Source organism: Coturnix japonica, chromosome 1 (genome assembly GCF_001577835.2).
Source record: "Coturnix japonica isolate 7356 chromosome 1, Coturnix japonica 2.1, whole genome shotgun sequence".
In the NCBI taxonomy this organism is placed as follows: domain Eukaryota; kingdom Metazoa; phylum Chordata; class Aves; order Galliformes; family Phasianidae; genus Coturnix; species Coturnix japonica.
The window spans coordinates 160,150,348-160,163,454 of record NC_029516.1 but is presented as its reverse complement, the minus strand read 5'-3'; the positions used below and the strand labels follow the sequence as shown (position 1 = coordinate 160,163,454).

General features: G+C 38.4%; 1 protein-coding gene across 10 annotated transcripts in view; it reads left to right on the top strand.

Annotated features, from left to right (window-relative positions):
• Nucleotides 1-11,384, top strand: part of ZMYM2 (zinc finger MYM-type containing 2) — an 88,072-nt gene extending 76,688 nt beyond the window's left edge. For 9 of the 10 annotated variants that reach the window (XM_015852176.2, XM_015852181.2, XM_015852180.2 and 6 more), the window contains 7 exons: nt 395-489; nt 913-1,081; nt 2,000-2,151; nt 5,543-5,657; nt 6,714-6,965; nt 7,346-7,466; nt 9,615-11,384. In XM_015852176.2, the coding sequence (XP_015707662.1) occupies nt 395-489; nt 913-1,081; nt 2,000-2,151; nt 5,543-5,657; nt 6,714-6,965; nt 7,346-7,466; nt 9,615-9,807 (1,097 nt within the window). In that variant the 3' untranslated portion in view covers nt 9,808-11,384. Of the gene's footprint in view, nt 1-394; nt 490-912; nt 1,082-1,999; nt 2,152-5,542; nt 5,658-6,713; nt 6,966-7,345; nt 7,467-9,337; nt 9,513-9,614 lie in introns of all 10 variants that reach the window. The other variant, XR_004305974.1, reaches the window with a different exon arrangement.
• The last annotated feature ends 1,723 nt before the right edge of the window (nt 11,385-13,107 follow it).

Below are 13,107 nucleotides of genomic sequence, written 5' to 3'. Positions count from 1 at the left end.
TTTGTAAATATGGACTAAAAACAGCTTGTCAGAAAGAGTTGATGCTCCAAGATGTTTAAACAGGAACAGTTGCTGTGTATTCCCAGGCAGGAATAATTGTGTAAGGATCTGGGGGAAGAAATGCTGACTTAGTGATGTGAGATGGTTTTTGGAAGTGTTCAACACTGCGTTCTTTACAACATATATAGAAAGAGCACTCTGATGGTTTTGCCTTACCTTCAAGATACGAATACATTTACTCCCTCTTGCCAGAATCCAGTTGTCATTGATGTTTCATGTATGTGCTTTTGTGTAGAATCTTTACATTAATACACACTGATATAATTCATTTTTTTTTCAAACAAGTATTACTCAAATGGAGCATAAAAACAAGGTTTTTTGAATGTATTTTCAGCAACTGAAGAGCTTGATACAGAAAATGAGTTTTTATTGCCTCCTGTTTTTGGGGAAGAATATGAGGAGCAGCCAAGACCTCGTCCCAAAAAGAAGGTAGCATCGTGTTACAAAAACATCACAAATTTTAAGTGGGCAAAAATGTTGGTGTTTTTTTTTTTTGTAGTTCTCTTATTGCTCTAAAACGTTCAGTTGCTTATCAATACCTGGTTTCCAATCTTCCTTGTTGTAAATTAATATACTTTAAATAATTAAGTCCTGTGTCTGCTGCATTTAACTGTTGGCTTTAATATAAAATTTATAAAATGACTTTAAAAGTCCCTTTTAATTTGTTTGTAATTTCTCTAAAATTTCAGTCAAAAATCTTAGTTTAGACATTGCAAACAAATTAGCCAAATTCTTTCATTTAGAACAAAAACTAACAGGAAATATAGAGTTGCCGGTGCAGGACACAAAGCTGATAGTAAAACTTAGTGAGTGTGCCTTAATGTTGCATTAACCACTTTGTTTCAATGGCAGGGAGTGAAGAGGAGAGCTGTGTCGGAGTACCAATCACACGATGATAGTTCTGAAAACTCAGAGTGTAGTTTTCCATTCAAATACACGTATGGTGTGAATGCATGGAAACACTGGGTGAAGTCTCAGCATTTAGACAAAGAGCTTCCAGAATCAGAGGAACTGAAATCAAGTATGTATATCCAAAAATCCGGCATCCATGTTTTTATTTGGTAGTTGAGAATTGTTGATCTTGCCTGATTTTAAGCTGGAATTTCTAGTAGTTTTCGTTCTTCCCTGGTGTTCCCACACTAACAAGGATCATTTTACCACAGAGGTGCCACACTTTATTTTTTTCATAAAAGAATTTTCTCTACTCAGCGCACTGGGACTTTTATGTCTAGCACAAGCCAGGACAAACATTTTCTAGCTCTTCTGGCTTCTCATGACTGTTTTGATTTTTTTGTTTGTTTGCACCCTGATTTTCCCTGTATTCTGACTCTTCTCAGAGTTTGCACTTTTTCTGGGCTTCTTCTAAATTGTGAGGGAGAGGCATCCTACTCTTTGTAGGATGAAGAGATCTTCATCATAGTCTGGCATTACGTGGCTTTGGAGATCTGGCATAGTGTGGTGTCCACTCCTGTGGGATGTTGCTATTCTTTCTGCAAAGCTCCTCTGTATGTTGAAAAAGGGGGAAAAAGAAGGACTGCTGCTGCTCTTGCTCTTCTTCAGCTCCCACATGCGTCCTAGCACCATTGTGTTATGCTGTTGGATGCTGCCGTTTCTCCTGAAGGTCTTCTTTTGCCACTCCATTCACTTCAGTTTCTTGGGCTACTGCCTGTTTCTGTGTCATCCTCAGCTGTGCATGACCCTGAGTTCTCCAATGCGTGATACTGCGTTTGGTTAGTTAGAGTTTACTCTGGTAGCCTTGTTTATTTTAATGCAGACCTAACATTTGATCTTCTTAGTAGATACATTTCAACTCATTCATTGATTAGTGTAGAGGATGTCAAACCAGTTTCTCCCACTCCAGTCCAAAAAATACCCCATCCCACCCCCATCATGTAATAATACTGTTGTATAATGTAGCATTTTTGTCTTTATTTTACAGCAAAGTCTGTGAAATTAAAGGAAGATCTATTATCACATACTGCAGCTGAGTTAAACTATGGGTTGGCCCATTTTGTCAATGAAATTCGAAGGCCTAATGGAGAGAACTATGCACCTGACAGCATCTATTATCTGTGTCTTGGGATTCAGGAGGTTAGTAGAGGCTGTAGAAATGAGAAGTGGAGCTGCTGATTTGGCTCTAATCTGTTTCAGTGGGAGAATGGAGATAATGTGAATTGTTTGATGAGAGGGGGCCAGGAGATGTTGTAAATATAATTGCTACAGTCTGAAACTCAGAGAGGCTGCTATATAAATCACATTGTAGAAGTCTGTATAGTAAATGAGTTTACAGACCCATTTTGAAAACTCAAATGTAAGCTGGTATGCTGTTACAATTTTAAGCTTCTCATTAGGTTAAAGTGAAAAAAAACTGTAGTGCGCAATGATGCTTTCCATGCTGTGCTTCACTCTGATTGCTGAAGAGGGCTCAACATAAGAGAAGAATGAAATGAGGAATGAGATGTAAAGGTTTTATTAACTCTGTTGCTTAGCAGGTAGTGGAAACAAGCTATTTAAAGCATTGTTTTGAGAGTCTGATTTTACTGAAAACGGGGAGTTTTTTTTTCCAGAACATAGGAAACTGTGCTGTATTTGTTGCCTTCCATTCGCCAGCTCCCTCAAATTGCAATTCTATCATATTTCAAAGCAAAAAGGAGTCAGTTTAAGTGCATGTGAAAGCAGTAACGTTAGATATTTTAAAAAAACCTTTTCTTTAGTTTATCTTTTAAGCAGAGGATGTTTTAATTTTTGGTACATAAGACAAATTGTAGATAAAACAAACCATATTCAGAGCTGAGAAATGGAAAAATTTGTTTAATTTGAAAGACAAAAAGATGCATGGGATGTGGAAAGCCAAATGTTCACAAACTGCTGTTCTGCTTTTAATGAAAGGCTTTTTGAAAAAAGAAATAGTACCTCCAATAACTTTTCTGTATGAAGAACATACAAAATTAAGGAGTTAGCTGATATTGTGTCCCACTGATATGTGGGACATGGTTGAAATTTGAGAAGCGAGCATCCATTGGTATTTTAGTCAGTACTGCTACAAAGCATGTTTCAATTCAGCCAGCTTTCTGCCACTGCACTCGCATGATCTACTGTCTCTGTACCTTCCTGTTGAACTGAGAACAGTCTTATTGAGCTGATGAACAGAGAGAGAGCTCTGCGTTTAGAAAGTGGAACTTAACTAATAGCAGTGTTTTTTATTTTCTTCATGCCTTTGATGTTGTGTATTTTGTCTGTCGTGAAAGCTAATGGTGCATAAAATTTTACTTTTCACTTCATCAGAACCAGTGTGTGTGGTACCACGCAAATATCAGGACCCTTAACACTCATACAACATGGAAACATTAAAGGAAGTACTTGCACTCGTGTTATTTTAAATATTGCTTATATTTAGAGTCCAGTATTTAATTCAGGTGGTGTTATTGGCCTCATATTGGCCTGTTGATGGCCCACTTGTGCCCCTGGCATTCAGGCTGGTAGGAAGACTTTCCCTGTTCTAATGAGTTTGTATTTCACGGGGGCGAGAGGAGCAAAACACGTGATCTGTCAAGGGTTGCAGCCAACTCCTGTGCACTAAAGGCTTCGGAAATAGATTGAAACAAGCTGTGGGTACACTAAATGTGATGTAATTTTTGCAACATGCAACAAAACTGCATTGCCTTCCAATATTTGCCTACCCCTTCTTTCCATCTGACAGCCCCCACGTATGTACTCCCGAAAATGGGATAAATCGCCTATTGCTCTATGAAGAGTGTTGGCTCTTCTTAACTCAGAATGGGCTCAGAGAAGATCAAAAGATGCCAAGACCAGTGATATTTGACTTAAGAGTAATACATCAAAGGAATAGAATGTGGAAGGTGCAGATTTGAAAAAGAGCTTTCTCCTTCATCAGTGACTGCACTCACTCTTAGTGGTGAAGCCCTGGCTCAGGCTGGGGTGTTTCCTCCTGCGTGTGCCATGGTTTAGAGCCCAGTGAAAGTGCTCAGGAGTTGTTTGAGCCCTAAGCTATCTTTCTGACTTTGTACAATAATTGCTTTTCATAAATGAAACACGTGGAAAACTTTTTTAAAGCAAAATAGTCCCGGAATGAAACCAGTAGCCATGTTCGGTTCAGGTTCATCTGACGCTGAAATTGTTCTGCTTGCAGACACAATTGGTTCAGTAATGTTTTTTGTAAACCCAAAGTACTATTCTTGAAAAATATCATGCTAAAATAAAGGTTGTTGCATGATGAAGTGAGCATTGAGTGGAAAGGGTTCCTCTAGAGCAAGTCATTAGACTGCCTGGCAGCCCTGCTGCATCGTGGCCTTCTTTCTTTGTCCCAGCAAAGACTGGTTTTTGCTCATGGCATTGAGGGGGTTACTCTGTAGTGTCTGCAGCAGTGGAAGAAAACAGCTCTGGGTGCACTGGGAGAGGGGGAATTGAAGCCTCTCCAGCTGCTCACCTTTTCCTTCATCCCTCAATCTCTGCCTCCATATGCTCAGCAAAACACTAATGAAACAAGAGTGCATAATTGAATAATGAGTCTAATAACAAGGGTGATTTGGGAAAATTCAGGCCAGTAGGGTTTATCAGGTATTTGAATGTGCTGTTAGCTGTACTGCCTGCTTGCCATCCAATTGAAGATGTGCTGGAAACTTCTTGGAAATGTGTTAATTAATTTTCCTCTTTTTAAAACTAAACACAAAGATAGGAAAATCAAGATGTGCTGAACCGCTTAATATAAATGAGCACTGTGTGATGTTATTTCAAGTATGTGGACAGAAATAGATGCCGTTTCCAGAAAGGAGCACATTTCCTTGTGTCTGTCACTTTTATTGTGCTCACTAACAGGCTTGTTCACTCAGAGATAACACTGAAGTGGAAATGTTAAGAAGCCAATCCTCCGTTTCTTAGAAATGTATCCAGAGGGGATAACATCAAATAGTAGCGTTGCCGTCAGCCATTAATTCCTGGTTCAGAAAAGTTTGTTTGTAAGGTCAAGAGGGTGAGGATTAATAGACTGCACAGTAGGCAGGTGCCTCACATCAACCTATCGTTTTTCTTGCACTGCTGGATATCATTACCATAAATATATGGGGATGGGTTTTTTGTTCAGGCTTGTTGAAGATGCATTTGTTGTTTACCAGACTTAACAAATAAATAGTGTTTTCTTGCTGTATGTTTCTTTTCTTTGATGACCCAGCTGTAGGAAAAGATAAATTAATATACACATATATATTTAAATGACTTATTGTGTGTTGATACAGTGTCAGATACAAGAACATTTTATAGAGAATTGTTAGATTGTAATTAATCTATGATACACATCTAGTTAGAAATGTGCAGCATTGGAGTTAAAAGCTTTTCCAGTATGTAGCAGCATTTTGTTGTATTTTCAAGTACTGCTTTTAGTAGTATTGTGCTGAAAAGCAATGCTGTAGCACAGAATTCATTCTAATCTGATGTTTAAATGTTGTCTGTTGCTTTTTTTCTGTAGTATTTATATGGAAGTAATCGAAAAGACAACATATTTATTGATCCAACCTACCAGACGTTTGAACAAGAATTAAATAAAATCCTTAGAAGTTGGCAACCAAGCATACTTCCAGATGGTAATTTGCTTTTTGGTCATGTATGTTTTTCATCTCCTAATAGCTTTATTTTCTTAAGTGTGCAGCTATATAGAAAGATTTTGTATGTTGTGGTATTAATTGATTAAACATCATAAAGATTTCGTACAAGACTTTAATTAAGACTGTGATTATAAACATTATCTTGTTTCATGGTAATCCACATAACAAGAGTTGTTTTTGCCACAATCTGTTTATTTGAAATGGACCACTGGTCTTCAAGAGGAGAGAAAATCAGCAAAAATGGCTGGTTTTTGACTTGTTTTTACCTGAGCTGAGTTTATATTTGCTTAAATGAATCTCCAGTTGGGAATGAGCCAGGCAAATGCTGGACCAATGAGCTACATGTTAAGTCTTACTTGGACTGGGAGACTGTCTGCTTGGAACATTTTACTCAGGAGTGTTGTCAGTTCATAGAGAAAATAGAAGTGTGGGATACTAGAAATTTTTTCCCAGCAGATCCATTTTGGCTCTAAACTACAGAATCCATTCTTCCATATCTGTCTTAAACTTCTTGTGAGCGAGGGCTCCTACTTACCAGCCCTTCTTCTCTTTACTTGGCATTGTCTTTTATCTGCATAGCCTACGAGGGCTCTGTTTATGGGCATCTGCATGGCCTGGAAGTTGTTTCCAAGTTATATCCATGAGCAGTAAGAAAGAAGGTGTACCTATGCAGAGGTCTATGCAGAATAAAGAAAACTCAAAAAAAGGCTTTTTGTGAAGGGGCTAGGGGATTGGCCCTTGAACATTTGCTTTTATGTAATAATGCAAGGGAATTGCATGTAAATACGTTCTGTGTGAAATTGCATATCTCCCATTGTTTGTTTTTTCCTGAAACTGTGGGTTCCACTGTCTTTACAAGGTGGTTTTAAGGGGTTATAGGCATATAATTAAATATGCTTGTGAGAGGCTTCTGTCATGAACATTTTACTAAATTCTACAGCAAACAGAAACTTCATTATTGTTATTATTATTATTATTACATCTGGACAGTTTATGGGCTAATTCATTATAATTTTTCTGATTTTTTTTCTGAAGGATCAATATTCTCTCGAGTTGAAGAGGATTATCTATGGAGGATTAAACAGCTGGGATCACATTCGCCAGTTGCTCTTCTGAATACTCTGTTCTACTTTAACACCAAGTATTTTGGTCTGAAAACAGTGGAGCAGCACTTAAGACTTTCTTTTGGCACTGTTTTCAGACAGTGGAAAAAAAATCCTCTAACAATGGAAAGCAAAGCTTGTCTTCGATATCAGGTGTCTTCCCTGTGCAGAGCTGATAGTGAAGGTACTATGACAGTTCCAAAATAAGTATTGCAGGAACATCCACGTTTCACTCATCTGAGGGACATCTGGGCAGCTTGCCAGGAGCCAGAGGTCTGCTGTTGCGTAAAGTTCAGTTCTTGGCTCTTGGGTCTTTAATGGGATTGTGTTGTTGGGAATACAGTGTCACTGCATTAAATGATCCCTTTCAGCCCTCTGGTCTCCATGTTACGTGCTGAGACTCTGAGGTGGCTATGGGTTATGTTTCCAGTGCATAGATAAATGTAGGTGTGATGACTGTGTTGAAGTACTTAGGTTGAATTTTAGTCAGTCTGCTCTGGGGTATTTACTGAAAAATGTGAAATAACTATTGTGGCTTAGATGTTGTTGGTTCTCTTCTTAAAGATAAAATTACTACTGGAAAAAGGAAACATGAAGATGATGAACCAGTATTTGAACAAATTGAAAACACGTCTGATCCAACTAGATGCCCTGTGAAACTGTTTGAGTGCTATCTGTCTAAAAGGTAGGTATGATATGGGGTAAAAAGGAAGAGTCCTAGAGAAGACCTGGTACAAAAGGGAAATGTTTTGATGACGCATTAAATATGCCCAAACAAAGGGAATGTATTGGATTCTTCTTAAAAATATATTTAAATGAAAGCACTGAAACCTCCAGTCTTGTAATTGGACAGTGTCTGCACAAAGTGTGGAAGCAGGCAGAGTACTGTCAGGGGCTTCATCTGAGGATGATTTCTTACACAAAATTCCCAAGCATTCTGCAGAGAGTTACCAATTAAGAATTACCAACAAGGAATCTGGTAGATTTTGCTACTGGAATGGTGTTTCTGACGTCTGTGTCTCTTCAGTAAGAGTTTTGTTGAGAAAATTTGGTCCCTGGAACATGTCCAGAGAAGGGCAACGAAGCTGTGAAGGGTCTGGAGCACAGGTCCTAAGGGGAGTGGCTGAGGGAGTGGGGACACTTCAGTCTGGAGAAGAGGAGGCTCAGGGGAGACATTATCACTCACTACAATTGCCTGAAAGGAGGTTGTGGCAAAGTGGGGGTTGGCCTCTTCTCCTGGGAAACAGTGATAGAACAGGAGATTAAGTTGCACCAGGGCAGGTTCGGGTTGGATATTAGAAACATTTTCTTTCTCAGAAAGGGTGTTGAGGCATTGGCACAGGCTGCCCAGGCAGGTGGTGGTGTCTCTGTCCATGGAGGTGTTTAAGGAGAGGGTAGATGTAGTACTTAGGGATCATGGTCTAGGGGGAGGTATTAGTGATTGGTGGATAGTTGGATTTGGATGATCTTAGAAGACTTTTCCAACTTTAAATGATCGGAGTCTATGGAAAAGATTTGCTTCATGTTAAGTCGTCACAAATTTGAAAGGTACCTTATTTGACAACATTTCTACAAGTATTTTGCAGAAGGAAAAACATAATCATCATTAACTCTGCATTTTAGAAATGGCTTGTTTCCTTCCTATTGGCTCAGAGATTAATGCATTTAACAATGTATTGATACATTAAAAAGAAAATTTAGGAAGATCTTGCAAAAAATTAATTTAGCAGATGAGTGTTTTGGAAGTGTTTGAGAACAGGATTTCATGGGAAATGGTCTTCTTAAATTGGAGCAGCCACTGCGTAGAATACAGGCAAGTGATGCAAGAGAAGAAAAATTACGTTGTGTATGCAGCACAGTAGATCAGATGAAGTATGAGATGCAACCTGTGTTGGGAAGTAATATCTTACTCTCAAAAGTGAAGAATGGTGTAGACCGTGAGTGTCCAACCTTTTGGTTTCCCTGAGTCACTTTGAGTGAAGAGGAATTGTCTTGGGCTGCACATAAAATATGTAATTGATGTATCTAAGTAGCAAAACTCTGTTTTAAACATACAAAAAAGGGTGACAAAAATGTAAAAGTAGTGAGGAGATTTGACCTTGTTTTTGTGAAACTAATGATTTTCGATAATTTTATTCCGAAATCTTGAAACCTGTTCTTAAGATCCTGTATCAAAATGGAAAGCACAGCTGCATATTTTTGCTGATCACAGGGCTGTGTTTAGCCAGTATATCAAAACACGTACCACTGTTTGCCATAACTTTAGCTTACCTTGAATTAATTTCTATTTTGAACGCTGTTAGGGTTTGAAACATAGTGCAGTTAAGTTGATCTGAAGAATCATCTTGAAGAAGATATGTCTCATTTGGATCGAGCAAGCATATGAACTGCAAGATATAACAGGTTTAGAGTTAAAGGTATTTTAAGTCTTAGTGACCAGCTCTTCAAATAGATAGGAGGAGGACAGAATTTAGCTTCTTGGTGCACTTCCATGCACCTCAGAACTACCATCCTTGATTTTCAAGGAAAGCCCAGTCTCTCTCTCTTCTGTTTTAGCAAGTCCTAGAGTTGCAGAGTTTTGCAAAACTGGAAGAGCCTGCAGTCTCATACACCCTTGCTCAGTTGTAGGCATCTGCTTTGGGCTGTCCTGAGGGTGCAGGACTGGCAGGCTGCACAGCTCTACGAACAAGAGACTTTCTCCACAGTAATCTTCATTTTGTAGCAGGCCAAGGTAAAAGTGGAGTTTTGTTAACACAGAATGTCAGAAATATTAATGTATTAATTCATCCTGTAAAACTGTTATCCTAATTCCCCTTATGTTTCTCCATTGTAGCCCACAGAATCTGAATCAGAGGACGGACGTGTTCTATTTGCAGCCAGAATGCTCTGTCTCCTCAGATAGTTCTGTCTGGTACACTTCCACCTCACTGGACCGCAACACTTTGGAAAACATGCTCGTACGGGTTCTTTTAGTAAAAGATATTTATGAAAAAGACAATTATGAACTGGATGAAGACATAGACTAAAACAAACTTCCAAAAACAGTCAAGAAAACAAACAGCATTAGATAGAGTCATGCTGCTAGACTTTTATTATGGAGAACATTTCAAGTTTACCCTTTGTTTTATGAGTTTTGTAGCATTGTGTACCCTCACCTGGGTATTAACATGTAAATAGTCTGTGAGTGAAAGTTTCCATTATTCTGCATAGTGATGCTAGGATACATAACAAACACATTTCAGATTCTTTTTTTTTAATTATTATTTATTTGACTAGGTATGTTTGTAACTTTTTACATTGCAAAATATGAATGAGAATGTGCCATGTGTAATTTTTTTTTCTCGTAGTAAGAGACATCCATATTGCACAACTCTGCTGTTGCAAGCTCCCTTGAAAGGACACTCTCTTTTAATGGGTTCTTAAACCGAATGGTTGTGTATGGGTAGCACTACTAAAGTTTAGAACTTGCTGTGTCTTTGAGGATTTTTAAATAAATTGTAAACTAATAGGTTTTTTACTTTTTAGTTACTGAAGCCTTATAAGGTTATGTAGAGAGATTCCATCTTATGTACCAAAAATAGACAAAAGAGAATGCTGTCAATATTGGTGTACTGTAATGTGAATCTATTCTGGTGAAAACATTTTTTTTTCTGTTGCCCTTATTAAAACCTTAGTGTCCTTTCCTTATTTGTGACTCTCTCTCAATTGCCCCCTACAAATAATATATATATACATGTATAAATAAATGAACATAAGCTTAAAGCATGTGATCATCATGACATGTATTTTGTTTATAAAAGGGAGACAAAAGAAAAAAAAAATCAAAGGAAAAAGTGGGGAAAAAAAGAGGAAAATGTCTGATGACAATGCTGTATAATTCTTTTCTGTCTTTACTTTTCTGACCATAAATGCTGGTACCTCATATCACTGTAAATCTGTCCTTTGTAGCCTTAGCGAAATGAATTTTGATGCTGTATTACATAAAGTAATATGGTATACTAAATTTGAACTTGTTTGTTCTTGCATTGCTGTCCTTAAATACAGTCAGTACTTGACAGTGGGCGGGGAAATTCTTTTACCGAATGCCTCCATACAAAAGCCATATGACACGCCGTGTTGCAGAACGCTGGTAAATTTTTGAAGAAAATGCCTTTCATGTGTTCTGTATCCTTTCATTGTGCTTATTCTGCAGAAGGAGTCTGATTTCCAGGTCTGCTCAAGTTTTGTTCCTTGCTTTTGTTTAACTGATGCAAGCAATGTGGTGGCTCATGCAATGATTTTGCTATTGTTCTGAAAAATAATGTGGTAAAATATTCTCCTATAAAGTAGTCATTAGTTTTGGTTTCTTAACTGACTTCAATTATGTTGAGAAGAATCATTTATTAAAGGGAGAAATTTTCCGTCTGTGTATGTATGTGTATATATATATGCATATGTGTGTGTGTACGTGTGTGTGTATATATATATATACGCACATACCACCTTAGGGCTCATTTCTTGCAAAGGCTGCATGACTTTTGTTTTCATTAGCTTAAGAAGAATGCACTTGGAGACTCATCTTTCTATACAGAGAAATAAAGCTTCCGTTGCTTTGTTTTGTAAAGCAAGTTCATTTAAATTTTTATTATTCTTGTCTGTCCATGACTATGTATTGACTTTAGATATACCAATATTTCTAAAGTAGATGGAGGTGTATATCTTTTATTTTTCTTTTCTTTCTGGTGGCTCCGTCCTTCCCATGAAATCAAGGAATAGCAGAGGGAACACTCGGTATGTCAGTTTTAACTTCAGTACTCTTCCCTTTGTGAGTGCTTAAGAACTCAAGGGTGTTTTTTGGTGTGGTTTGTTTTTCTTGAAGCAACAACAGCCATAGAATGTGCCCACGTAACACGGAAGAAGTTACATAAGGAATCATTATCGCCATTTTGTTCTGCCCACTCCAGTTGCACACCTGACTTGACCATAAGTTAAGTTTTAAGTATAGCAACCATTTACCTGTTTAAAATACACTGTGCTTAATGTGAAATATTTCTTTTAATCTTTCATTCAAATGCTGTGAAAAAAGAGGATCACTTGTATTCTCCGTAGTTCAGATTCAAAGTACTTCAGCATGAGATTCAATCATAGAAACACTAAGGTTGGAAAAGATTATCAAGTCCAACTATCCACCTATTACCACTATCACCCACTAAACTGCATCCCTTAGTACAACATCTAAATGTCTCTTGAACATCTTCAGGGTTGATGACTCCACCCCCTCCCTGAGCATCCTGTGCAAGCACCTGACCACTTTCTGAGAAGTACTTCCTGACATCCCACCTGAATCTCCCCTGGCACAACTTGAGGCCGTTCCCTCTGGTCCTATCACTAGTTACATGGGAGAAGAAGTCAACTCTCACCTCACCACAACCTCTCTTCAGATAACTGTAGAGAGCAGTGCGTTTCCCCTGAGCCTCCTCTACTGAACACTGTACTCAAGGTGTGACCCTATCAGAACTGGGTACAGAGGGATGGATCCCCCTCCCTGCTCCTGCTGGCTGCACTAGTGCTGATACAAACCAGGATGCTGTTGGCCATCTTGGCCACCTGGGCACACTGCTGGCTCACGTTCAGCCAAGCGCTGACCAATACCTCTGCACAGACCTCCAGTGACTCTGCCCTAAGCCTGTAGGATTGCCTACTGTTGTTGTGGCCAAAGTGCAGGACCTGACACTTGATATTGTTGAACTTCATTCCATTGGCTCAGCCCAGCTGTCCAGCCTGTCCAGATCCCTCTGTAGGGCCTTCCTACCCCCAGGCAGATCCACACTCCCAGCCAATTTGGTGTCATCTGCAAACTTGCTGAGGGTGCACTCAGTGCCCTCACTGAGGTCATCAATAAAGATATTGAACAGGACAGGCCCCAGCACCAACCCCCAGGGAACATCTCTCCCTATGTACTTTTGTAAAATGACATATTTTTAATGTGAAACTTAAAGTACCCTGAATCAGAACTAAAGTTAAATGTGTATGTTGACTGGTTAACTGAACCTAAATTGTTGTCCTCAAAATCAGATAATGGCTATTGCTTAAATAAAAAGATAAGTGTTTAGTGTGGTATACTGAACAATGGATGTACATTTTCAGTATAGATAGAAAACAATGAATAATTCCCAAATTTTATCAGAAATCATACTATTATTGTGAAATCTTCACATTTTCTACTCAGGACTCACTTGCCATCAATGGAATATTTAAGTTATAGCTTAAAGTAATTTTGGAATATGGATCCAAGTTGAATGAAAATGAAAACTATCCATGAAGATAGTTGACAAGAAAATAAGTTT